General features: G+C 35.3%; 1 protein-coding gene and 1 non-coding gene across 2 annotated transcripts in view; both read right to left on the reverse strand.

Annotated features, from left to right (window-relative positions):
* Positions 1-27,488, reverse strand: part of WASL (WASP like actin nucleation promoting factor) — a 66,630-nt gene that overhangs the window by 17,606 nt on the left and 21,536 nt on the right. The window contains exons 2-8 of the mRNA XM_029233228.1: positions 17,660-17,794; positions 14,951-15,037; positions 13,731-13,827; positions 10,270-10,293; positions 2,831-2,999; positions 1,754-1,796; positions 569-722 (exon numbers count right to left, since the gene is read on the reverse strand). Of these exons, the coding sequence (XP_029089061.1) occupies positions 569-722; positions 1,754-1,796; positions 2,831-2,999; positions 10,270-10,293; positions 13,731-13,827; positions 14,951-15,037; positions 17,660-17,794 (709 nt within the window). The remainder of the gene's footprint in view (positions 1-568; positions 723-1,753; positions 1,797-2,830; positions 3,000-10,269; positions 10,294-13,730; positions 13,828-14,950; positions 15,038-17,659; positions 17,795-27,488) is intronic.
* On the reverse strand, positions 3,942-4,072 carry LOC114902138. The gene has a single exon (XR_003795372.1). It is a non-coding gene; the product is annotated as a small nucleolar RNA SNORA18 (small nucleolar RNA).

Here is a 27,488-nt window from a genome sequence, read left to right on the forward strand (position 1 = left end):
ATAATTATTAAGATATGACCAAAAAACAAGGTGATTTAAATAAAATATCAGATCTTAAAAGGTTGCAAGTTGTTTGTGCTCTCAGGTACCAAATGACAAATTTTATACTTTAGCCAAGAAAAAAAATGTATTTCAAAATAAATAGATTTTTCATTATTTATATTCTGAAAATGCTTATTATACATTACAGAATTCATGATTATATTTAAATTACTACTTCTGAATTGTAATAAAAACAACATTGATAGTGGTCTCTAAGATTCAGTAAGTGAAATATTATGCAACTATTATTTTTTATTCTAAAACAAATAGCCAGAAGATTTTGTATGAATTTTCATTGATTTAATATAAGACTTTTTAATAATAAGGAAAGCCTTGACAAGTTTTTCAATTATACTGAAATAATGTAAAACACAGTACACACTGGGCCAAACTAGTTCTCCATAAATTTGAACATTCTGCTTAAGGAGGGTTCACGTGAATGTATGTAGCTGTCGTCCATGAAACTGACCTCAAAAGATTCAAAATAAAAAATAGATCAGAATGCCTGAATAGAAATAAAAGTTACCTTGCCTTCGTAGTTCATTTTTAACAGCTTCAACACCTCCTGTTTTTTCAATGAAGTCATATATAACTTTTGATGTTTCTCTGTCTTTAAGTTGTGCCTCTGAGATTCCACACAGATCAAAAAGATTCTTCAATTCTGGATCCAAATTATTCAGCTACAACAGACAAAATAACTGCTAACTATAAAACCTATGTCAAATTTTTTACAATAGCAAGTTGAAATATTATTCTCATATCTATGCCCTTTATGAAATTATTTTCTTTTATGTTTATAAATTTTTAATATAGTTAGATTATTTATATGCTAACTAAACTGTCTTACAAAAAATAGAAAAGATAAGAACAAAGAATAGGTTTTATATTTTATCTCATCTCTTCGTTCCCTACCTTTAAAAAGAAGGCATCTCATTTAAAGTTTTACTAATCCTTTCATGACTCAGACATCTCTAATGCTCACCTACTATTCCACCTTGTCCTAAATAAGATTTAGGTATAATCACAAATACCACAAAAAAAGTAAATCATTTGAAAATTTGAGGTCAAGGACCTCTTTATGACCCAAGCACCCTGTACAGTGCCCAACACAAAGAGGCACTCAAAAACATTGTGGTGTTAACATTGTAGTTCTAACAAAAATAACCAAAATAATTTTTGACCCCAATCACAAATAATATTTCTTTTCAAATAATTTTTCCAAACCCTGATTATCTGCCAAATGTTAAATACGTAACTTAGGTAACCAAGTTCCAACTATTTTGCTCACAATGCTATAAATTAATGAATGATGAAATTGCCAAAAAGAATAGTAGAATAAAAAGATCTAGATAATTTTAACAATTGGATATTCAGAATTTTATTATAGTACTTTCCAGTAATTTGGCATATATTCCCCTCGAATGATCACTTTGCAGAAATAATTTTCTTCTCTTGGCTTTCAAAACATAGAGTTTTTACATTATAGTAGATAAAGCCAAGGAGTTAAAAAAAACTTTCTCTTTAGAGACTTAGCCATCAATGATAGAACAGTCTATGATTTAAAACCTCAGTGGAATATGAACATAAATACAAGCACATTCCAATAAACACTAGAGTTAACAAAAATGAATAAGAATAAAAGTCTAAAGATAGGCCATGACATTCCCACATATTTAGAATAATAATGCTTATGGCTTGAAAAGACACTTACATCAAAGCCAGTATTCGGATCCCAACCAACATGTCCAATGTGCCTAAAGCAGTAGATAGAAAAATATAGAAAAATAAAATGCATGAATGGTATTAAAAACCTAATATATATGAAATCCAATCCACTCAGTGAATTTTTGGCCTGAACTAACAGTTCTCATAGACATAACCATATTCAGGGAAAAACCGTACAAGCAGTCAAGAAACCAGGATTCTAGCCCAGGCTCTGCTACTAACTGAGCCGTAACATTTTTACACAATCTTTCTGAGTATCCATTTCCTTAACTGACAAACTAGCATAAGAACACAAGCATTATATGTATGAGAGGACAGGAGTTTTGTAATGAAGTAATGAAATAATGGATAAGAGAATGCTTGAAAAATGTCAAATAAATACCAAAGGTTTGATGCCTACTATAGACTGAGTGTGTCTTCCGAAAATTCCTATCTTGAGACCTAATCCCCAATGTGATAGTTCTTGGAGATGAGGATTTTGGGAGGTCATGAGAGTGGATTCCCCAAGAATGGGATTGGTGCCCTTAAGAAAGAGGTCCTGGAGAGCTCTCTCGCCCTCTTCCAACATGTGAGGACACAGTGAGAAGATGGCTGTCTATGAACCAAGAAGTGGGACCTCACAAGACACCGAATCTTTCCTGCGTCTTCCTTTCTCACAGCCTCCAGAACTGTGAGGAATAAATTTCTGTTGTTTATAAGCTACCCAGTCTACTGTATTCTGTTAGCAGCCCAAACAGATTAGGACAATGCCTTTAGGCAATTTCCAAATAACATTTATAGGGAAAAGTGAGATTTCCTTTTCATGTCCAACAATTAGTTGAAAAAACAACTCTAATTTTTCTTTTCTCATGGGTGGAAAAGTAAATAAACTAAGATTAATAAAACGTCTATTGAGCAATAGCCTTTAAAAACTCCAACAAAATTTATAGCTAAAGAGGTATGCAAGTGATAAATATAAGGGTTCTCCCAAAAAGCAAACCAAACTTTCTAACAATTTAAAAAATCAAGAGCAGAAATGAGTAAATCAAAAGTAAAGATAAGAATAATAAAAGAACTGTCTTACTGGAAATTGCTTGGTGTTCCAATATCTGCCTTAGTTAATCTCTTCTTTTTAGCTTTTCCTTTTTTCTTTTCTTTGGTATGGGAGATGTTGTTGACTTGTGGACCATAAAATCTATTTGTTGTAATTTCTGGATTTTTTATGTCAACTGTTGCCATGGGTAGATTAGGACCTGCAAATAAAGTCAAAATAATATAAAAGGGATGTAATTTAAGATAACAATTATTACAATCATAATTTATAATTTAAATATATTTTTCCTGCGGTAGGACCACTTCATTACTATAAATTATTTAAATTTTAAACCTGCATGTTAATTTTTTATAATTTCAAAAATTCCTATATTTCCAAAGTCTATAATAAATTCTTTTTTTTTTTAAGTGTCTGTCTTTAATTCCATATAACTTTCTTACAGATTATACCATCAGTTACCTGAAGTGAAAAAGCAGAAGAGAAAGCAAAGCAAGATGCATATGCCCAAAACAGAGCAAGGGCAAAAGAATTTCATAAGGTGAGCAGCCACCGCCCCCCCCCCAATTTTTTATGTCTAAGGCACATCAGAACTATAACTGATAAATGTTATTATTCCCTCCACAGAAAACATTAGAGACACTTCGAGCCAAAAATATATGCTGACTTTCTGCACAAAGTGTAAAGGGTTTTTTTTTTTATTATGTGTAACACAAAGTTATTTAAGTCAATAAATTTTTAAGGAATTTCACACGTTCTGATTCTTTCCACTGCCAATCACCTTAGTTCCTCCAAACTCATAATCTTCAAGATAAAACAGCCCTTTCAAAAAGAAGTTATCATGTGAGTCAGCCCACAATTCTTTTAGTTAGGCTTCTTTGATCTCCAATGAAATATGGACACACTTCAAAATTCCCCACCTGTAATCTTTGGGATCCAATTTCCTCAAGCAATTTACTTTAGGACCATGTTTAGGGTCAGGAGATGGATCTGCCTGGTTCTGAATTTGACACCCTCTAAAAACGTATTAGGTTCAAATCATATTCACTCCTAAGCCATCACACCCTAGAACAGTACAGATCATTGGGATATGCCAATACCTAAGATAAAAAGTTTGTTAGGTTTTTCACAGTTTACTTGGCAGCTCTGTCTTGTAGTTCTTTCCCACAGATCTAACAGGTAGTTCTATGAGTAAAGGAAACCACGCAGTTGATCTATGAGGCGTTTCCAACGATGTAGGTTTACAGAAAAAGCCCCATCGGGATAGACCTCAACTATAATAAATTCTTAAACAAATTAGCATAGATACATTATTTCAAAGCAAACTCTTTTTATAACATTAAATCTCATGAATATAAATTTTCAACAAGAATTTAAATTTAATTGATCTGATCCATCAAATTTTGACTATAACAGCCTCACATCCAACACATTACTCATTGATAAAGTGATATATATTACATAGGACGAGTAAAAGAAGCATCTACTTTGTTTTAAATCTAGTAAAGAAGTCTAGTCTTACTTCTTTATTTCAACTTTATTAGTTTATGATGAAAAAAAATTTATACAAATATTACTACCATTTTTTTCCAAAACTGTCATACTTAAGTCTAGTAGTATTCTCCCCATTATTATACATACACTTTGGCTAGCAGAAGTACAGAGCTCAAAAATTTAAAATAGAAAAATTCTCAAAACATTCCATCTTCCACAAGGATCAACAGTAAAAAGATCTCAGGCATCTTCAGGTATTATTAATAGCATCTTCAAGAATGACACTAAACGCAGCACACAAAAATTAGTTTTATAATTCACAAAAGTATTTTGGTCTTAAAAGTATAAGAGTCTGAACGAAATATATTCATCTTAAAAATTCCTTAAAAAATTTAACCAAAGGGCAACACATGTTCCTTAGAGATCCCATTTTAACATGATTCTCTGACATAACTTCCGATTAGACCAAATCCCTCTGAGATGATATTAATGACGACTTTTAAAATACTGTATAAAATATAATCACTACTGTGCAGAGAAACAGTCAACATAGCAGGCCTGAGGCTGCTATCTTTAGAAAGGCCTGCTTTGCAAGATTGGCCCTTAGCTGGCATCTAGGATCTAGGATTTCAAGAGGGTTCCCATTATCCCCTGATAAGATGGGCTCATTGTGTCTCAACTATTTGTGCTAACAATGTGGTTTATGCTGAATACTTGCTTTCCTTCTGGGAGTCTAGAATCTTGGTATGTCCTAGACAGAAGATGCCCACGTGACTAGCCCCCAATAAACCCTAGGCACTGAGCTTCTTTAGACAACAGTTCATGTGTGTTGCAACAATTCATTGCTGGAGACATTAAGCATATCCCCTGTGACCAATGAGAGAATACTCTTGGAAGCCTGTGTGTAGTTTCCCCCAGACTTAACCCCATGTGTCTTTCCCTTTTGTTAATTTTTATTTTATATCCTTTCACTGTAATAAATCTTTGCCATGAGTACCTCTATGTGCTCAGTCCTGTGAGCCCTAATGAATCACCAACTGGAGGAGTGGTCTGTGGAATCCCCAACGCAAGCATAGAATGGCAGACAGAAATCCCAAGACATTACAGGCTAATGTATATCGAGTGATCACTAAATGCTAACTTGACTATAATTCTTCAATTATGCTGAAAACCTCAAATGCATCCTATTCATAAAAGTTGTCTGAAATAAAATATTTACCTATATGGGAAATTATATATAACTAATTTTCTCTCCCTCAACTCTGCTATTAAAGACGAAATAGAGTTAAAATAAAATTATAAATGCCATCTGCCACTTTATCAGACAAACAATTTTGAAAGAGGTGCAAAATTCAGCTATTTTCCCTTAATATTCAAAGTCCAATTACATAACTATAATATATAAATGTCTAAAGTTCTATTTATAATTTCACACAAAATTCCATGGGAAGTTGCTCATATTGGCAAGAAATAAAAATTCTTCTTGGAAAAAATGGAAGCTAGTGAACAATACGGATAAAACCTTTAAAAGCTGATTCAGTGTCAAGGAATAATCTGAAAATAATTGGATCAAAAGTTAAAGGTTAGTTAAACAATATAGAAGGCTTATTAAATAGTAAAGAACTGGATTTTCAAATTGGTTCAGATTCAAGATTTCAGAATTCACTGTAGTTTCACAAAATAAGGGACTTATTAAAAATCTCCAGAATTTGAGTGTTAGAGGGTTGAATTGGGGTGATACTAACATTTTCATAGACTTAATCTAGTGATATGTTTTCACTTCTCATTCTTCCCTTTCTGCTTTCTCTCCTCTTATAGTTTATCATTACCAATAATCATCAGCAACACCGTCCAAATTAAGATGTTGCAAATTATTACTGTCCTATCTTTACACTTAATAACATTAAAGAACTTCCTTGAGACAGATTTAGGTAAGTCAGAGTTAGGCACTCTCTTTATACATGTCATCCTTCCTGAAATAGGTGTCCAAATAGTAATAATGAAGGAACAACCAGATTCACCATTAAAAAATAACAAAAAATTTGGGAATTCCCTGGCGGTGCAGTGGTTAGGACTCTACGCTTCCACTGCAGGGGGCCGGGGTTCGATCCCTGGTCAGGGAACTAAGATCCCTCGAGCCATGTGGCATGTCAAAAAAATGAAAACAAAAATTTAAAAATTATAATTAGTTTTTAGGAAAAAAACAAAAATAAAAACATTTTGATGCTACTTTAGTTTACATAAAAGTAACCAATTATACTATGGATGTCCTAAATGGTATAGAGTTGGTAAGGTTAATAGTTTAAATTATCCAAACCAGTAAATTCTTTTCTGGGAAACAGTAAGGTTAAGGTTCTTATAAGCCTGATTTATAACTCACTAGAGAAAATAACTCAGCCAACTCTGAAGAAAGCTCAAGGATGGAGAAGACAGGAATAAAATGTAAGTGATACGCAGAATGAATACCAAAGTTTCCCCTCCTCTCTCTACCCCAAAATCAGGTGTGGATATATTGTTATGCATCCACCAAGCCGTTCATAAAGCTGTGGCATTAGCTCCTTAGTGTCCTTACACATGAACTTCATTAGTACTGGTTAAAACATTATTTAATTAAGTCTACATAGAAAAATCCAGATTACAGAGATGTACAGAAAATTGATATTAGCTGGGCAATTAAAGAGCTTTTCTAAATCTTTCATTTTATAGATAAAAACTAAGGACAAGAAGAGTCAGGTGACCTGTCTAAAGTCACACAATTAGTGACAAAGGGAAAGGTGGACTCTGCTATCTTGGTTCCTACTCTACTACTCTTTCTATTAACTATTATAACTTTTTTCACAAAAGTTAAATGACAAGGTGATTGATAATGCTAACTTTACAAATGTTATATTTTATTTCTTTACCAATTTATCAGTTCTCTTAGTCTGCAGTCCAACAGTTCATCATTCAAGAAATACGAATAACTTTCAAAATTTAGAAAAAAGGCTTTTTACACATTTAAGAGATTAGGTATTTGGATATTTCTGTTGACAAGAGTCATTTACAGTTTGAAGATGTTAGGAAATAAATTTAAAATAATGTTCTAAAGCCCAATTAAATATTTGTTTCAAAAGTGACAGACCAAAAAAGTGATAAGTTGTATAAGGCACAGAGTCATTTTTTAATAAAGTTTATGAAAGATATGGTAACGGAAATACTCAAATCATATCTAGTAAAGTTTATTCCATTTCTGAAATTACACTCATCCTAAGAACATGTACTAAGTAAACAGATAATAAAGGGGACTGTTTCCCTTCTTTTTCAAAAAGCAGTCAAAAGACAAATTACCTTCTTCTGATTAAGGACAACTGTCAGAGAAAAGAGTTTTTAATATTCTCACTGAACAGCATTTCTAGTTAATTTTAAAACTAAAAGAACTAAAGTCTTCCCCTTAATTACATAAAAAGCGGAGAGCTCTCACCAAGGTAAAATAGTTGAGAAATAGGGGGCCTAGAGGCCTCTAACGTCAAGCAGTCATGAAGCTGAGAACAAATCACTGGAAAGCATCTAAGCTAAAAGGTGAGACTGACCAATAAAGAAAAAAAAGAAAAATATATGGATTAGGAGTTAATGAGGAAGACACTGAATTGTATTTCAGGAATATATGTTACTTCTACATAAAGTGTCTTTTTAATAGTTAACAATGTGAAAAAGGTTTGCTAAACTGATCTTCTAAATGAGGATCTGGGACAAAGCTCCTGTATGGACACTGCTAGGCAGTTAAGGTGTCCACTGCCACCTAGTGGCAGTGCAGCAAATGCAAAAAAGTAATATGCCATCTGCAAAATAGTGGTCTCCACACCATGAGGAGAGCAAGGCAACCCACTGCACAGCAGCAGAAAATATTAAAACTTCTATTAATAATTATGTTATGTATATTTTAAAAATATATAAGTATGCAAATATTGTCAAGACATGCTGTATAATTTTGCATTTTAACAATGCCATTTTTTTAAACTCTCCTTTCATTTAATGAAAAAAAGTTTGGCACCACTGTATCAAACGGTTAAAACTTTAGATCTAAAGATTTAAAACCAAGAACAAACTCAGAGAAAGAAACTGCATTTAATTATGAGTATCTCTCTTACTATGGGTAATAAAATTGTAAGACACCATTGTCACATAAAGAATATCCAAATTCTATTATGGATTAGGTGCCTTTTCAAAAATATATTTTATATGTATTGAAAAGATTAAATTTTAAAAAAACCATGAAGTATTTACATCCTTAACTTTAATCATATTATTTGTACAACATCTACACTTTAAAATCTCACTCAGGTTACTTTCCCCAAAGATGGTACCACTAGGAAGCCTTCTGCACTGGTATTTAATATATGCTCACAGAATGCCAAATAGTTTAATAAATTAAAAAAGACATTAAAATATTGAGCACAGAACAAGGAGGAAAAATTCTAATGCCACATTAAAGGTTCACGGATGAAGGACTTCTGGCTCAGCTGCTTCTGCTTCCTTTGTTTCTGTGACATACTAGCTGCATACCTCAAGGCATGTTACTTACTCTCTCCAGGTCTGTTTCTCCTTCAAAATCATCTTGACACAGCACAGTGGTTAAGGGGGCAGGCTCTTGAGTTAGAACACTTGAGACAGAATCTTGCTCCACTTTCCTAGTTTTGTGACCCTGAGCAAGTTACCTATTTGTGCCTGTTTACTCGTCTGAAGTAGGGATGATAGCAGCTACTTCATATGGTTTCTGGACGGTGCCTGGCAGGTGGTAAGTGATCACTAAATAGTAGCTGCTATTGTTATCACTGTCATCGTCTTCATCATGAGAACTGTACTGATTGAGCACCATGCTAAACACTTTGATTACTATCTCCATGCAGCCCTATAACGTATTAAAAATTTCCATTTAAAAGAGAAAGTCAAAGTATACAACACTTGGCACATGGTAAGCACTACTGAAGGTACAGAGTTTTTTAAAATTATACTAAAGTAAGTAAACCAAAATTTAATACAGCAATATTTGGTTCATGTTTTTGTATCAGGAAAACAAATTTAAGGACAAAATCAGAAGGCAAAATATTGGCTTAAAAGAAAAAATACCCAACAACCACTAACAGTTGTCATATATTAAGGACTCTGTACTATATTAAGTGTTTCCCTGAATAATCACTCTAAATTCTGATGAGAGAATTTGAGATGCCTTTAAAAAGCAGCAGCTATATTCCCCATTATAACGAAGGCTCCTGGAGCAATGTTCTTTACTATCATAGGGTCAGAGGTCCCATTTCAATCTAATGAAATCCACGGATCCTCTCTCCCCAGAGAAAAGAACATATATACTTACAATATTTGGCACAAAGTTTCAGCGAGGGTTTATGGGGCCCAGGATGAGACTCTATACCCTAGAGATCTGGGACCTTCGTATTCTGCTTTTATTCTTTGGTATAAATATATATATTTTAAATAAATGAATCCATATTACTTCAAGTATTCGTTAGCAAATTAAGGAGAATTATGTACAGCTACTATTTGTTTAAACACACCACAATAGTTAAGTGCTCATTCTTGAAAGGGGCTAGTTTTATATACCCAGTGTGAAATAATCTTTTGAAATAAGAAGAAAAAAGACTAACATGAAAATAGGAAATGAACAAATATGCTAGATAAAATTTACCACTTTTAAGGAAGACATTAAGACCAGGTTGTACAATTTCTAAACTTAAACAACTGTGAATAAGGAATTAAGATATAATAGTGATATTCACCCTATAGTCTTCCCTCATACTAGAAAAAAGCCAAAGAATAGTACATTTCTAAGTCCCATCTGTTATTTATTTTAAAATAAGAACACAATAAACTACAGTATTTAATCGTAGATATTAAATACTAGGTATTAATGTATGATACCTGTTTCCACAAGGATTAAATTATAATCTAAAATCTTTTTGATCAATAATTATCAAAGAGCTTACCGTTTGGAGGGTCTCGTCTTTTCTCTGTTAGGAAATAAATTACAGGAATATTATTAGACATACACAATACAAAAATCAACATAAAAAATTAACTCATCTAAACTGTCTTATTCCTACGTCCATATATAAGTGGTTAACAAGTTTCTCTGAGGAACTGACATTTGAGCAGACATCTGAATAAAGCAAGAAAGGGAACAACATATTGAAAGGCCCTCAGGAGGGAAGAGCATGAAGGAACACCATAATACTGGACTGCAGTGAGCCAAAGGAAGAGTGGAAGGAGAGAAGTCAGAAGGAGAACCAGGGAACTGGAGCGTGTAGGGTCCCACAGGGCATGGGTTAAGGAATATAGATTGTGTTCTATATATGATAGGAAGCTCTTACAGGTTTTTGAATAGGGGAAGTGACATGATCCAATCTATGTTTTTAAAAGTTTTGCCTGGTTACTATGTGGGAGAGAGCTACTAGGGGGCATACAGTGACAGCAGGGAGACGAGTGAGAGTTAGGGTAGTCCCGATGACAGACAACGGTAGCTTGGATTAGGGTGGTAGCAACAGAGGTGGTGAGACAGATCCAGGACTTGTTTTTGAAGATAGAGAAAATGGGACTCACTGATAGGGTTTATGAAGAACCACTGTGAGCCAGACTGACAAGGTGGAGCCAACGCCTTTTACTGGGATGGGGACAGCTAGGAGAGGAGGAGGAGCAGGTTGAACTGGGGCTTGGGGAACACGGGTCAGGTGTTCTGCTCACACATACTAGGTCTGAAGGCTATTCTGACACCCAGCTGGAGCACACAAGTCTGAAAGTCAGGGGCGAGGTCAACAGGAGAGAGAAAACTTTGGGAGTCAGCAGTATATAGACAGTGTTCAAAGCTATGGGACTGAATGAAAGCATAAAGATAATGAAAATACCTAGAGATGCCTGAGCTATGGGCGAGACCAAAATAATACTTAGAAGCTATAGCCAATTAAGTAGGAGTAATACCAGGAGAACTTCTATTAACCCTTTGCATTCATACTCTTACATACCAGGTTTGACACAATTTTGGTTTCAAGAAAGCTCAAAACTGGTTGAAGAATTTTCAACAAATATAATTTCCACAGATTTTTCTAATACAAAATTTTCCAAAATTATAAGACAAATAGCCATAAATAATAATATAATAAAATATTTAGTTTATAAACAGCCACAATCCTAAAATTAATAGGATTTAGTTGAGGGACAAGTTGAAAATCCTGGCAATGGGAAATATAAATGTATTACTCCATCTGGTGGTCTGATGAAGTAATTTTCTGAAATATTTGATGTAAGCACATCCTATCTAATGTCAATGAATGTCAAATCCCCAATTTCCAAGGTGATGTTACCTCTGCATCCACAAAGGAAATACTTCTTAAATTGGCGGTGCCACAAATATGGAAATATGCTGAGATAATGTAAAGTTCAGAGTATAAGTTCTAAAAAGCAATTACTTAGAAACACGACACTATCCTGGCTTGAGAGCCATTCTTATGAAAAAAAGAGAAGGTTTGGTTGAACTAAGAATGGGAGTTGATGGTGTGATGTATTTGCTAGAAACATTAGCAGAACAGTGTTTAATCATATTAGGGGACGTTTTTAGTATCACAGTACTAGTCATACTACTGTTGGATTACTGTGTTCAAATCTGGACATCATATTTGAGCTGGACCATTTTCTCAAATCTGGATCATTTGAAGAAGACATGAAAATGTACAGGGCATTCAGAGCACAGTAGATAGTGCTCTGAATACAGTATGATGAGTCTGTAAGTTATACAGTATGATGAGTCTATAAATCATATCATGTGAGGAATAAGAAACTGGAACTGGTTAAGCTAAAGAAGTGTAGGCCTAAGGAGGGCATAGTAGATGGCTTCCAACATTAAATGGCTAATGGAAGGAAAAGAAAACACTAATTCTTTGTTGCTCCAAAAGTTGGACCCCATGCATCTAAGTTAAAGAGAGGCAAGGCTGAAGGTTGACTTAGCATGAAGGGGCTACCCAACAATCAATCAGCTGTCTCCCATGTGCTGTGATCTTCTGCTTCTGAAAACACCATGCCTAAAAGCTTAGGAATTGTATAAAACAGAATTCCCATACCAGTTAAAAGACACCTGCAAGTGACCTATCTATTTCAAAAGTCAATTATTCTATATTTTAAGAAGTATTTTTTACTTTTTTTTTAATTGAAAATTTAGTCACACAGTTTGACTAAAAGAAGTCCCAGGGAGTCCCTGGCCTGGCACCACAACATGTCATTGAAATAAGAACTGAACCGTGAATTATTCCACAGAATTAAATTCTTCCACAGCATGGAATCAAGTGGTAAACACCCTTGGCCCCAAAAAGAAGTAACAAAAAACAATAGGCTCCTAATAATTCTCCTATTCACTCATTACAAGGGGGATATATAAGATGGCAGTAAGGCAACAACTTAGTTCATTTCATTTTCATTTTTACATTACCTTCCTCTTGGAAACCCATTAAAATAACAATAAACATATATAAAATGTAACACACATGTTTACATTTCTGTTTTCAGGATCCAGTGCCTTCCTTTTTCATGACTTATTCCCTCCTATTGGTAAAGCACATCCTTGAATACAGTGATTTTCAGACTGGGGTAACATGTATACTTGGATGTACAGACTTTTCAAAGAATATATGGGCATGGTTAGTTTTAAGGGGATTTATTTGCTGATCTCAACTCCCATATGTTATTTCTCCTAAAAGTGACCTGCTTAAGAAGATGATTTTGGAGAGGTTCACCTTTCGTAATCACCCTTCTCCCACGTTACAACAGAAAGGCCTGGTATGTGACAGCTGTCAAATAGTTCCACATCAATGAATTTAAAGCTTTACACTATCCTGCGTCGTTCTCTAATTGTCTTATATGTATTAAAGTCTCATGCATTAAACTAAGTTCCTTATAATTTTACAATATACAACATTAGGGACAAAATAGAGACAAGGCAATGTTTACAGATCTTGTTTGCAACTTTGCTTATTTGCTTCTAGGCTTGCCTAAAGTATTTGTTCACAAACTATAAAATATTTTTGTAAATGTAAGTTACAAATAATGTCATAAAAATGCAAAGTTAAGAGTCAGTATATGTAAAATGTTATCAACAGAAAAGGTTATTGGAATGAGTTCTTTAATAAATCTGAAAAAAGTCAGCTTTCAATAAAAATAGTATTTCTTGTAAGGTAAGGATTAGCAACCTGTTTTTTGTAAAGGGCCAGATATGCGTCACATAGTCTTTGTCATAACTAGACAACTGTGTTGTGGAAAAAAAGCAGCCAAAGACAATATGTAAACCAACAAGCATAGCTGTTTCTCAATAAAACTTTATTTACAAAAACAGATGGCAGGCCAGATCTGCCCCATGAGCCATAGCCAGCTCCTGTTTAAAGGAATTTTTTTTAAAAAAGTTTACCAGATTTCCTTTGTCGACGGCCCAACAAGTCTGTAACTGCTTTTCGAAATTTTTTTGCTTCTTCTTCATTGGCAAAATTAAGGGCAACTTGACAGGTCTGAAATATTTTCATCAAAAAAGGTAAACAACAAAAACCACAAATCTAGCTTTACTTAACAAAAAAATTAATAACCAATAGAAGTACACTCTGAAGAAGAAAAGTTTCACTTTATTAGCAGACAAGAACTTACTTTATGACTTAAAGTTATAACTTATAACTTAAGAAGGCAAAAAGCATAGAGAAGGTAGAGTAAAAGAGTACTATTAGAGAGGTTACCTATCACAGTAGACACTCAAATATTAAACTGAATACTTCATCTTCAATTAAAAAAACAAAACAGTAAATAGAATTTGATCCTTCAAAAGAGCTCTATAAACATTTGGATTTGAAAAGGCAAACGCTGGAAACATTGATCAAATGAGGATCAACCCTATGTTTTTCAGATATTATTTAAATTATAACCTTAATTCATGTAAATTATTAGAAGTGTGGAAACACCCTGCATTATTATGGCATTTAGTCCACACTTTTATATATGTACATATATTTATATACAATCCAGAAAAATGTGAAAAATAAATAAGGAAGAAAACACTTTTTGAAAAGATGGACATATCATCTAATCCAACCTTTTATTGTAGAAAATTTAGGAAATACAAATACGAAAACAAAAAAAATTAAAGTCACCCATAATCCAGTCACTCAGACAAGTCCTGTGAGTATATGGTATAAAAATCCTTCTACTTATTATATTTTAGTACTCTTCTAGATCATATTCTTTCACAAAATAATTTGAACAGCAATATAATCTTCAATTTTTAAAAGTTACCATGGATTAGTGGTTTCACTTTTATAGATAAGAAAACTAAAACTCAAGAGAGGTTAAACTATTTGTCCAAAGTCACACAGAGGTAAAACTACCTGACTAAAGAAAGAGAAGACGAAAAAACAAACCTCTTTTCTACATACCAAATTACATTTACAGTACTCTTTGAAACCTTTTTTTTTCCTTTAAAATCTTAGCCATTGCTTCCTACTAAGCCATAATATGGAGGCTTTTAAAAGTAAAATAATTCTTTATATTTTATACAATGTTTACACAAAAAGCTCAAAATTACTTTCCACAGACAAATGTAACAGTAATTACATTAAACAGGGCAATAAAGAAAATATGACTTACATCTCCAGCAAAGGTATGAAAATATCCTCTAGGACTATTATATACAAAGTTATTGTATAGCTCTTGTTCCCACAATAGTTTCCCATCCTAGAAAAAAGTAAAAGTTAAAGTAAGAACTACCAATAAGTAAGCCTCTTGGAAAAAAACACACACACACACACACAAAAAAAAACAAAGCAGATGGGCCTTCCCTGGTGGCACAGTGGTTAAGAATCCACCTGCCAATGCAGGGAACGTGGGTTCAGTCCCTGGTCTGGGAAGATCCCACATGCCGTGGAACAACTAAGCCCGTGCACCACAACTACTGAGCCTGCGCTCTAGAGCCCGCGAGCCACAACTACTGAGCCCACGCACCACAACTACTGAAGGCTGTGAGCTCTAACGCCCGCGTGCTGCAACTACTGAACCTGCATGCTGCAACTACTGAAGCCCGCGTGCCTAGAGCCGGTGCTCCGCAACAAGAAAAGCCAGGGCAATGAGAAGCCCACACGCCACAACGAAGAGTAGCCCCCACTCGCTGCAACTAGAGAAAGCCCGCACGCAGTGACGAAGACCCAATGCAGCCAATTAAAAAAAAAAAAGCAGATGACTCATATTAAAGAAACTTTATATTAATACTAGCTTTTACATACACACAGACCACATATATGTATAATACGTAAGTAACATATCACATAATTTAGTAAGTAGTAACAGTAAATACTGGATAATGTTTCTTTCATAAAAACTACATACCAAGTGAGTTGAATTCAGTATGCTAAGATATAATCTCATTAGCCAAGCATTTCCAAATATAGTTGCTTGGTCAAATACATAACCAAACACTTACTAGATCATCAACGTTAGACAGAAGGGGTAGGATACTTTTATATATGCACTGATTATCAATGCATAGTTCCATCAGCAGTACTTAGACTGTATGCTATCAAATATTACAGAAGGATTTCATTCTTTTCCTCAATTCTGTAGATGCTGGGAGGGTCAAATTAGTCTTCTCTGTACTGCTCATTAACAATCTTTGAACTCCTAAGTTTTGCAGAGTGGTCTAATTAAACATTGGTATAAACAGTATCAATCAGGTGCAGAAGGAGACTGAGGATTAAAGTGCACCGAGGTTAAACTATGGTTAAGAGATCCATGGTGACTGTCATATTGATAGCTGTAGTACAAGAAATATAATTAATCTTAAACCAAAGGTAGCCAATTCTACTTGGCTAATTCCAAGTATTTAGCAATGGCTATCTATAATTGGAGATGAACAGTTAGAGAAATATAATCATTGCCCTATTCTGGTTTTGTTGTTGTTGTTATTTTTTTTGCGGTACGCGGGCCTCTCACTGTGCGGCCTCTCCCGCTGCGGAGCACAGGCTCCGGACGCGCAGGCTCAGCAGCCATGGCTCACGGGCCCAGCCGCTCCGCGGCATGTGGGATCTTCGCGGACTGGGGCACGAACCCGCGTCCCCTGCATCGGCAGGCGGACTCTCAACCACTGCGCTACCAGGGAAGCCCCCATTGCCCTATTCTGAAATGCAAGGTTCTACATAGACCACAATTTTAAAGTATTTTAAAATGTTGTACACACATTATGACCATTGTAATAGAATCCCTTTCTTCTCAGTGGAGTTATATGTACATTTGATTTCTAAACAGTGCTTTTCCTTGGTGGTGAGAAATAAATATATCCAAGGACTTAGGAGTGTCTTTCAAACTATGCATGTGTTCCCCATCCCCCAGAATCACTGCCATAGTAAGTAAGCTACTGTTAGTAACAGGAGTATGCCACATCTCTCAGCTGTCTTGGGGTATGGAGAAGGGGATGTTACAAATTTCTAATGTACAAAGTGCAGTAACTTAAACATCATTTAATCTCAGGGGAATACTCTGCAACAGATCCAAATGGTTATCCCATTTTACAAATAAGTAAGCCAGAGCCCAGGGAAGTAAACCAGTTTGAATATAATCTATCTATCCATAAGTATCGTCCAGGAGTTCAAACTCAGTTTTATTTTTCTGTAACTACAATCCCATTATACTTATAGCCACATATGAATATTAAGCAAGGAGGCTTACCCACGGAAAAGATTTTAAAAGATAAATGGAGACTTCATCTCAGCCAAAAAATTATTTTTAGTGACTATCAGAGATGAATTCCTGACAAAGGGCATCCAATCTAAGACAAGGTGGATTTATGTTTAAGAGTGAGGGATACAAAGCTGTGAAAATCGGAACATACCTATGTTGACAAACAACATAAAATGGGTAGCAAATACTTTATTATAGATATTGTATAATGCTTTAAACCCAGGCCGAAGTAAGTAAGTACACACCAGGCTAAATATACTTTTGTAGCTCTCTGAAAGAACTATATACACTAGTCTGTAATGGACAGGATGGGATAAAAAGAGTATCATTAGAAAAGGAGAGAATGTGGGAAAAGCTCAAGACCCAAAGGAATAAAAACAGACAAACCAACAAAACCTTTAATGTGCAGACAGATAAAATGGGGAACTATTCATGTCCTGGTTTAGAATGTATTCCCAATTTGGTCACAGTGCCCATGGTTCAATATCTAAAACCAAGCTTCACTCTTTTAGTGTTAATTGAAGTAGAATATAAATATTACATACAGGATAAACAAATCTATACTATTATAAATTACAATTGAGGTAGAAAACCCTACAGTTTAAGTGGAAGCAAAATAAAACTCACCTTGATATCAAATATTCTTAAAAAATAAGATCTCTGTGGATTGTCCTTAACAAGACAAGCAACACCACTGCACTTCTTTGACCACATACAGTTCCGATCTGCTGCATATAACTGTACCACTGCTGAAGACATAGTCTGCAAAATATAAAATTTATAGCCATTAGGTTCAAAATAACACTAGGATAACCATAGCTTCTGCTAACACCTTGACTGCAATCTCGTGAGAGACCCTGAACCAGGACCCCCTGCCAACCTGCTCCTAAATTCTGGACCTGAAGAAATAAACATTTATTGTTATTTTAAACTACTTTTTGAAGTAATTGCTTATGTAGTAATAACTAATATAATAACTATACTAAAAATAATTATTGAAAGCTAACATTCATTTAGGCTTAAAATGTGTAAGGAATGTGCTAATAAGCACTTTAAAATATTGGGTTGGCCAAAAAGTGCCTTCGGTTTTTAAGTAAAAATAAAAGACACATTTTTCATTTTCACCAAGATCTTTATTGAACAACATATTCATCTTTTTATTCCATCTTCCCAAAACTTATCACCTTTTTGAGCAGAGAACTGTTCCAGGTGCCTTTTACAGTCTTCCGGGGAAGTGAAATTTTTTCCATTAAAAGAATTTTGTAAAGACCAAAATAAATAGAAATCTGAATATGCAATGTCTGGTGAATACGGTGGATGAATCAGAACTTCCCAGCCAAGCTGTAACAGTTTTTGCCTGGTCATCAAAGAAACATGAGGTCTTGTGTTATGCTGATGAAAGATTATGTATTTTCTGTTGACTAATTCTGGACGCTTTTCGTCTAGTGCTGCTTTCAGTTGGTCTAATTGGGAGCAGTACTTATTGGAATTAATCATTTGGTTTTCCGGAAGGAGCTCATAATAGAAAACTCCCTTCCAATCCCACCATATACACAACATCACCTTCTTCAGATGAAGACTGGCCTTTGGTGTGGTTGGTGGTGGTTTACTTCGCTTGCCCCACGATCTCTTCTGCTCCACATTATTGTACAGTATCCACTTTTCATTGCTCGTCACAATTTGTTTTAAAAATGGAATGTTTTCATTATGTTTAAATAGAGAAGTGCATGTGGAAATATGGCCAAGGTTTTTTTCCGCTTAACTTACGTGGAACCCAGACATCAAAGCAATGAACATAAACCAAGCTGGTGCAAATGATTTTCAGCGCTTGATTTGGATATTTTGAGTATGTCGTCTATCTCCCGCGTGGTATAGCACTGATTGTTCTCAGTTAATGTCTCGATTTGATCACTATCAACTTCAACTGGTCTACCTGACCGTGGAGCATCATCCTGTGTGAAATCTCCAGCACAAAACTTCGCAAACCACTTCTGATCAGTGGTTTTGATCAGTCACACTTTTGATCACTTTTGATCAGTCACAGCACCTTCTCCATATGCTGCACAAATTTTTTTTTGCGTTTCGGTTGTGTTTTTACCTTTCTTAAAATAATAAAGCATGATATGCTGAAAATGTTGCTTTTTTTCTTCTATCTTCAATATTAAAATGGCTACACAAAAATTCACCAATTTTGATAAGTCTTTTTTTAAATGCAAACTGATATGACAGCTGTCACATACAATCTAACAAAATTGTTTGCAATGAAGTTAAAGACAACTAAGTGCTACTAGAGCCATCTTATGGAAAAAACCAAACGAACCTTTTGGCCAACCCAACATAACTCAATTGTTATTACTATTATAACCTCACTTTATGCTTGAGAAACCCAAGGTTAAAGAGGATAAATAATTTGCCCAATATCACACAGCTGAGCTGAAATTCTAATCCAGGCAATTTGTGACTTTCGATCCTGTATTCTTACTCCCTGTACTATATACTGTTTTCCAATAAAATGAACATTTGATCAACAAAGCAGTAGTATCAGTAAAGTCTGACATCCATAAAGCAGTTAACCCCTTAAGTAAAGATACTAAGTCAAACCTGAAAGCAAGATTTATGTTTACTAATTACAGTGCTGGAAACTTTGAACATATTATCATATTGGAAGATAAATTCTAACATCTCCTTTTTAAAAAATAATTAATTAATTAATTTTTGGCTGTGTTGCGTCTTCGTTGCTGCGCGCAGGCTTTCTCTAGTTGCAGTGAGCGGGGGCTACTCTTTGCTGTGGTGCACTGGCTTCTCATTGCGGTGGCTTCTCTTGTTGCAGAGCACGGGCTCTGGGCGCGTGGGCTTCAGTAGTTGTGGCTCGTGGGCTCTAGAGCGCGGGCTCAGTAGTTGTGTCTCACGGGCTCTAGAGCGCCGGCTCTAGAGCGCAGGCTCAGTAGTTGTGGCGCATGGGCTTAGCTGCTCCGCGGCATGTGGGATCTTTCCAGACCAGGGCTCGAACCTGTGTCCCCTGCATTGGCAGGTAGATTCTTAACCACTACGCTACCAGGGAAGCCCAAACATCTTTTTTAAAGATGATAAAACTGAGGAGAAAAAAAGATTTAAAGTGAACTGCACCTGGCCATACAGCTTGAAAGCTATACTGAAGATATGGAAAGTGAGTTGAGTGACGACTGTCCCAATTATCCCAAGGATATACCTAACTAGTACTCTTTTAGATGCACAGTAAAGAAGCTAATTCATTACATACAATGGACACCTTAGAACGTGCATTAGGGTTTTCCAGTACACCACGCTGCCACCTCCCTCATGACTATATCATGAACCAGTGGAAACTTTCATTTAACTCTAATTTAAGTTTCCTGTATATTATAATCTAGAATGTTAACTATTCAATCCCAGTTTCTGTAAGAGTTAATACACCCATTACTGGTACAGCACTTACAAATCTTCTAAAAATGGTAATTTTTTCTGATCCAGCAATCTCACTCCTAAATTAGAAATTAAGGAAACAATTTAAAATAAAACCAAAAATTGTATTTTTAATATAAATATAAAAACCAAAATAGTTATATGAATATATATTAATTATGGTTTTTTAAATAACCAGAAATAGGAGACAATTAAGTAACTTGGTACATCAGTTCAATGAATACTGGGCACTGTAATAAAAAACAGACTACATTAAGATTTGGAGATGACACTGTTTTGGGTTACTTAACTATGCCTAGGGAATGCCCTCCTTTGACAAGAGAATTCCAAAGACCTATTCTACACGCGAGTCTTTTCTAATAATAACAAAGTCAGAAATGTAAGATCAGTGTACTGCTGGAGATCAGAATTTCAGAAGAACTTTCTTTCCCAGATAACAGTGATCGATGCTGTTTTTAACTTTTGCAGACCAAACTCATCTTTGAATTTCATAGACGGTCATGAACAGGACACAAAGCAGCAGGAAAAGTTCCACAAGAGCCATTTTAAAAATTATGTAGATAGCTTAGAAACTAGGACACTGGGTTTTAAAAAAGTAGATTGAAGAATGTGGGTGTGCCTTTGGCCTGCTCAGAACATACCAGTGTGCTGCAAGTGCACAGTCTCAGCATGATACCTCCACAGGCTCCCTGACCCTAAACCCCTAGCACTGAAACCATCAGAAAAATGGATTTTGCATACATTATATAAAGATGTTAAAGACCAAGCTGAAAAATTAAAAAATCAGATGAGAAAATTTGTTTTCCAAGGAAAATTCATATAAATTACAGCCCTTTTTAGTATGGTGCTGTCAAACTGCAGTCATTTCTAAACAGAAAAGCAATTAGTAAACTAGATACCAAGAAAAAGTTCTAAGAACCTTACTTTACGTTTTAACTGGAAAATAAGAAATTACAGCTTGCAAAAGAAAAAAATGTGCTATTAAAGAGTATGAAATTCCATTATGGAAATCCCCTTGTCAAAAGAACCAAATATTAACAACGTAAAACACTGTCTGGATGTATATGTGAACTTAATAACAACAACAACAAAACCCCCCAAATCCCATTTAAACATTTACATAAATTTAAAACAAAATCTAAAACATCTGCTTTTAAGAAATAAAGACCCTGGAAACAATGTTATAATTTTCCACACAAACATGTTTGGCATTATAAACGATTCATAAACTTTTAATACTAAAGAACCCAACTAACCAGCAATTTTCAGTAATGGGATTTTCAAAATTTTGCTACAATGTTATTGTCAGTCTAAGTGTGCCTATTTCATTCCTTCTTATCTTAACCTGTCAAAAGTCTGAAAATTATATACTATAACACCTTATAAAAGCCTTTTCTGACTAATTCAGAATAATTATAGTAAATGCAAGAATAGCATAACATTTAATATACAAATGCCAGAAATAATAACAACAGTGACTATCCCTAGAACTCTAGATTGACAGTGGCTTAATTAAGTTTTTAAAAACATTCCTTCCATTCCTTTAAAGTAATTATAGCTAATCAACTCTATTACTTTTTGTCTTTCATAATCAAGAAGGTATTCTTGAAAAACAACCGAAGGACAAGTACTTAGGAAAGGAAACCTATTTCTTATTAGCTCAATAATGTTAGGGTTAAAATCTGTTAATTAAAAGGGGAAAAAAGTACTCTATCAATTTTTGTAGAAACAGAACCTGCCCTATCTCACACATTCCTGATATTTCAGTAGTGAGTTACTGCAATAAATAGCACATCCGTCCTCAGAACTTTCATTGTCAAGGGCAGAAATAAAATGGAGGATGAATTCTGGGATGGGAATCCCTCCCACTCTCCTTCAGCATGGCATGTCCACCTCTCTGGGGCTGACTGCACCAGTCAAGAAGTATTTGGCTGATTCTCTAGGTTGAAACGACTGCTTTTTCTTCGTGTTTCTAGAGTACCTTTTTGTGTATTTTGTATAAAATCTTGTCATGTGACAGATCTTACTCTAAAACAGAATTTTCTATATTGATTTACTATCCATTAAGTAGACTGTAATTCCCTTAAGCACCTAAAATAGTTTTGTAAGCCTATATTTCTACGTCACCTATACTTTGCCCCAAGTAAGCAGACACGTGTTAAATTAAATTAAAAATTGCATACTATGATTTTGATAATGATACTATGATAATGAAAAAGAGATTGACCTTTATTTTAGGATACACACTCTGAAGTATATGGGGCATCATATCAGCAACTTATTCTCAAGTGATTCAGAAAATAATATTATGCACGTATATACACACAGTAAAATGTTATAAATGGTAAAATGGTAACCCATGGTAAAATGTTATAAATGTTTGACAAATATATTCGAAGGATATACAGGAATTCTTTGTACTGCATTTGCAACTTTTCTGTAAGTTATGAAATTATTTTGAAATAGAAAATTTTTAAAAGCACAAATGATTCAAAACAATGCAAGACTCTTAACCCCCTTCCACAGTCATGACAGGCTTGCGAAGGTGGCTCTCTTCTCAGAGTCAATGCTACCTCTACACGTTAGCCACTGCCACTCTGACCCAAAACTAAGAAACCTGCCACTTCTTCCAAGTCCCTCTATACTAACTTTGTTAAAAGGAGTTTCATCTTGAATAAGACTCAAATCATATTATCAGAACAACCACACTATATAACAGGTCAGAATAAGAATTTTAGGTCAAGAAAATAGATTTTTATTTTAGAATCAGCTAATGACAGGGAAAAGACTGAAAAACACCAGGAGTTACAGATCCTTGCTTGACAACTGTCTACAACAAGTACTATGACTTAATACTGAATAATTGTCTACAATGATTACTGCTTTAATAATCAAAAAACATACAATGGTGTTAAAGAAAAAATTTTTAATATATTTTCAATGAATATGAAAAATAAACTGAGTATGGAAAAGGAAATCATATGATTGAATAAATAAAAGTCTTTTCTGCAATCACAATGGCCTAGATTAATAGTCAAAAGATTTCAGCTTTTGGGCTTTCCTGGTGGCGCAGTGGTTGAGAGTCCGCCTGCCGATGCAGGGGACACAGGTTCGTGCCCTGGTCCGGGAAGATCGCACATGCCGCGGAGCGGCTGGGTCCGTGAGCCATGGCAACTGAGCCTGCGCTCCGCAACGGGAGAGGCCACAACAGTGAGAGGCCCGCATACCACAAAAAAAAAAAAGATTTCAGCTTTTTTTACGTGCATGTGTGGTCCCAAGTTCCTAAAAACGAATCTGGGAAAATCCATCCTAAGTTTTCTTAATACATAAAAACTAAGCTTTAAATATGTTCCTAGATACTCTGATGACACATTCACATGAAATGTCCCATTATTATCCTGAACATGAAATTTTACTATGAAACATAAAAGAAATTTTAAAAGTAAAGAAAGATAAGGAGTTTGGTTATTCCTTAATTAAAAAAAATTTAACTGTAAAAAATTTGAATTCTTATAATTACTTAATTATACAGTGATCTCAAAGAGCAATTTCCTAAATAATTAAATTATAACACCACCTAAGTTACATGGCAACCTAAAAACCCAATACAGAAACCACCCATTTAAAAAACAGAAACAAGATTCATAAGTGGTGAGTACCAGTAAAAATTATCCAGAAAAAGAAAACAAATAATTCACTTTGGAAAGAAGAGATTTTTATTACCTGGTAATTTCCACAATGAGAAATAACCAAAAAAAGAAAGGAAAAAAAACAATAGAAAAGGTAGAGATTGAAAAAGAATACATCAAAGACAAAAGGCTCCACAAGGAGTAGTAATTTTAAAAAAGCAAAGCTGGAGGACTGGAAGAGGAAGAGCACAAAAGCAGTAAGTAAAAAGCAGGATCCCAACAGTGAGGAAAAATGGAGCCATATAAAAGCAGCTACTGCCTTAGGACCAAGCACAAGTAGTCTTTTAGGTCTTATTAGCTATTTAAGAAAACTGGTGCTGGATGTATTCATTCATCAAATGTTTACGGAGCACCTACTATGCACACAGGACTGATCAATGGGGGTGGAGGAATAAAAGTGGGGTCAAACACAAAAGTGAATTAGATAGACACGGTCCTCGTGAAACATGAGTTCTAAAGGGCAGACAGACATTAATAACTATTACAAATGCTATAAAGGAAAAATCCAGTATGCAAGGAGTGTGTACAGTCTACCGAGCATGGAAAGGCTTCCCTAAAGTGACACTACACCTGAAGGATGAAAAGGGATGAGTCAGGTGACCAAAGAGTTGGGGGGAAGTGGAGAGGAAACAGCATTCTAGGTAGACACATCAACAAAGACCCTACCACGGGAAAGTGCTAGGGGAGTTTTAGAAGCTGTTTGGGGTGGGAGATAAGAAAGAAAAGAGTGGTATGGAATAAAGTTACAGCCAATATTAAAGCAACATCAAACAGTTCAACTCCGGTTGAGAGAGATAAACAGAGATACACAGTTTGGAGATGTGGTACAGCGGGTTAATCGTTCCTGTATTGGCCCTTGATTCCTCTCAGAATCCAAGTTCTTTTATAAACTCTCCTCCCCCACTGACCCTGGGCTGGGTATGTCTATAAGGCTTGCTTTAACCAGTAAGATTTCAGCAAAGTAGAGCTTGAAAAGTACTTGCACATTGTGCCTTGCCTTCTTAGAACTGCTGCCCTGGGGTAAAAGACCACATGGAGAACATGGGCCCAATCATGTCACCTGCCCTTGCTGAGCCCAGTTCCCATCAGGCCTGCCAGGTGAACGCCACTGCATGAGTGAGCCCAGATGACAGGAGTAGACTAAACACCCAGCCAGTCCACAGAATCGTGAAAAATAAATTGATATTGCTTTAAATCACAAAAATTTTAGACGCTTTGTTTGTGGCAATACATAACAGATGTTGGGGGTTGTTTTAAGATACTAAAAAGCACAGTAACCTATAATAGGTAACTGTAGCTCCTGCCTCCATTCCATTTATATTGGACCTGTGTTTAAAATTACAAGTAAAATCATAAAAATTCTAGAGCTCACTCTCATTACCAGTACATTCTCTTTTTTGAAACCATTTAAAAAATCACTTTATAAATGAAAGCCTTACTAAAAGATATACGCTGTGCAACAGACGAAACTCACTCAGTAAACTCACAGCCACACATCATCTCATATGGTGCCTGTGATTTAAATTCATACATTTAGAACGCTGTAAATTACATGGCACAGATCTTCAGCATTACCTGCAAATGCTGGTATTTACAGATGCTAAAACTACAAATGGCAAGGCTTACTGTATTCTTAATTTTCTACTTCAAGGATAATTATATACAGATTAAGGCTCTGAGAGGGATACTGATCTCATTACAGACTGGTTCATGTTTGCAAGCAGGTGAGGACACTGTTAAAAGTGTGAGCACACAGGTATGGCTTGCTCTCTTCTGCTTCTCCCTTCCCTGCAGCTTAAGTGGACCTACTTAAAAGGAGTTTTTCTCTTGTTGCCTCTTCCCTTTGTCTGCTTCTCTCTTGCAAGGTCAGTTGGCTTATGGTAAAACCTGAAGTTTAGGATTGGGTTTTCAGGGAATGAAGGTGGGAAGGGTTCCCTAGGATGCTCACCTCAGCTAACCAAAGTTTAACGTTACCAGCTGAGACCCAAGCCCTCTGATGACAAACAATCCCCTCATTTTATAGATGAGGTCACTTTATTTGCCAAAGGTCATATATTGGTCAGCTCTGGATGCATTTTCCAATTAGCTCCTCATTTTCTATTCACTGTACACCATACTCATTGATTCATCTAGTTCCTATATTGTCATATTTTTGCCCTATCCCATCTAAATGATTCTCTAAGAAAAATATACCCTTAATATAATTTTATTTCTCTACTGATCCCATTTGGTTTAAGATTCTTACCTTATTTTGGGGGAGGGAAGGGAGAGGCTGGCGGTGGTGAAGGTGGTGGGAAATAGAAGATTGCTAGTGCCTGAGAGAAAAGGATCTTTGTGAAAAGAAAAACTTCAAACAGATATACATTCTATGTCCTGAGGACACAGGTAGATTTATCATGAAGTCAGTTAAGTTTAAGTCAGGTTAAGTTAAGTTTCCTTTACTTGGAAAAGTCCCTTATAAGGCTTAGCTTATTCTCCTTTGAGGACACATGAAGCAGCAGCAACCCCTCTCATTCCCAGGGGATCCTCTCCAGCTATCCCTGGCGGTGATCTTGGTATTTCCACCAATGATGCCTTATCCCAACATTTGCCCAGCCCCAGAAATAACCTGTCCCTCTTGGACCACATGATACACGCAGACCCAACCTTTAACTCTAAGCAGAAGGATCTGAATAAGTGCTGTCCAGCTCCCTGCTGGGGGTGGAATACTATGACCAAACTTCACGGACATTTCTGGGGGTGGTGGCAGCGGTCCAGCCAACTGAGATCAAAGAGGTGGAGTTTTCCCAAGGCAAGAAGCACCCTCTAAGCAAAGTGAAGGAAATTAGAGATGTGCCATTACCTGTAACTGCTTTCAAAAAATTTCTTTCAGCTTTACAACTATCAATAAATAATAAGAAACAATAAATTTTGATCAAATGTACTAAGCAGGAATCTTTTTCTGCAAAGTGCCAGATAGTTAGTATTTTAGGCTTTGTGGGCCATTTGGTGGTCTCTTTCCACTCTACACTGTAGTGTGCAAACCCAGCCACAGATAATTTGGAGATACTTGTGTTCCAATAAAATTTTATTTACAAACTCAAGCAGGCTGGATTTGGTATAGAGGCCATAGTTTGCCAAGCCTTGGACAAGAGGAAAGATTTTCTCTATAGAAAATATACGATTGTTGTCATGTAAAGAGGCGACTGATAAATATGTGGCCAAAAACAGTAGATAAAAAGTATTAAGGAGGTGTATCAGTCAGTAGTAGCAGAAATAAGTTATAATAGTAAGGAGCTACTTTTCTGAATTTTGTAATGTTTATGGTATTTTTTACTTGTTGTGAT

Source organism: Monodon monoceros, unplaced genomic scaffold, assembly GCF_005190385.1.
Source record: "Monodon monoceros isolate NGI ecotype Baffin Bay Population unplaced genomic scaffold, NGI_Narwhal_1 Super_Scaffold_2, whole genome shotgun sequence".
NCBI lineage: Eukaryota > Metazoa > Chordata > Mammalia > Artiodactyla > Monodontidae > Monodon > Monodon monoceros.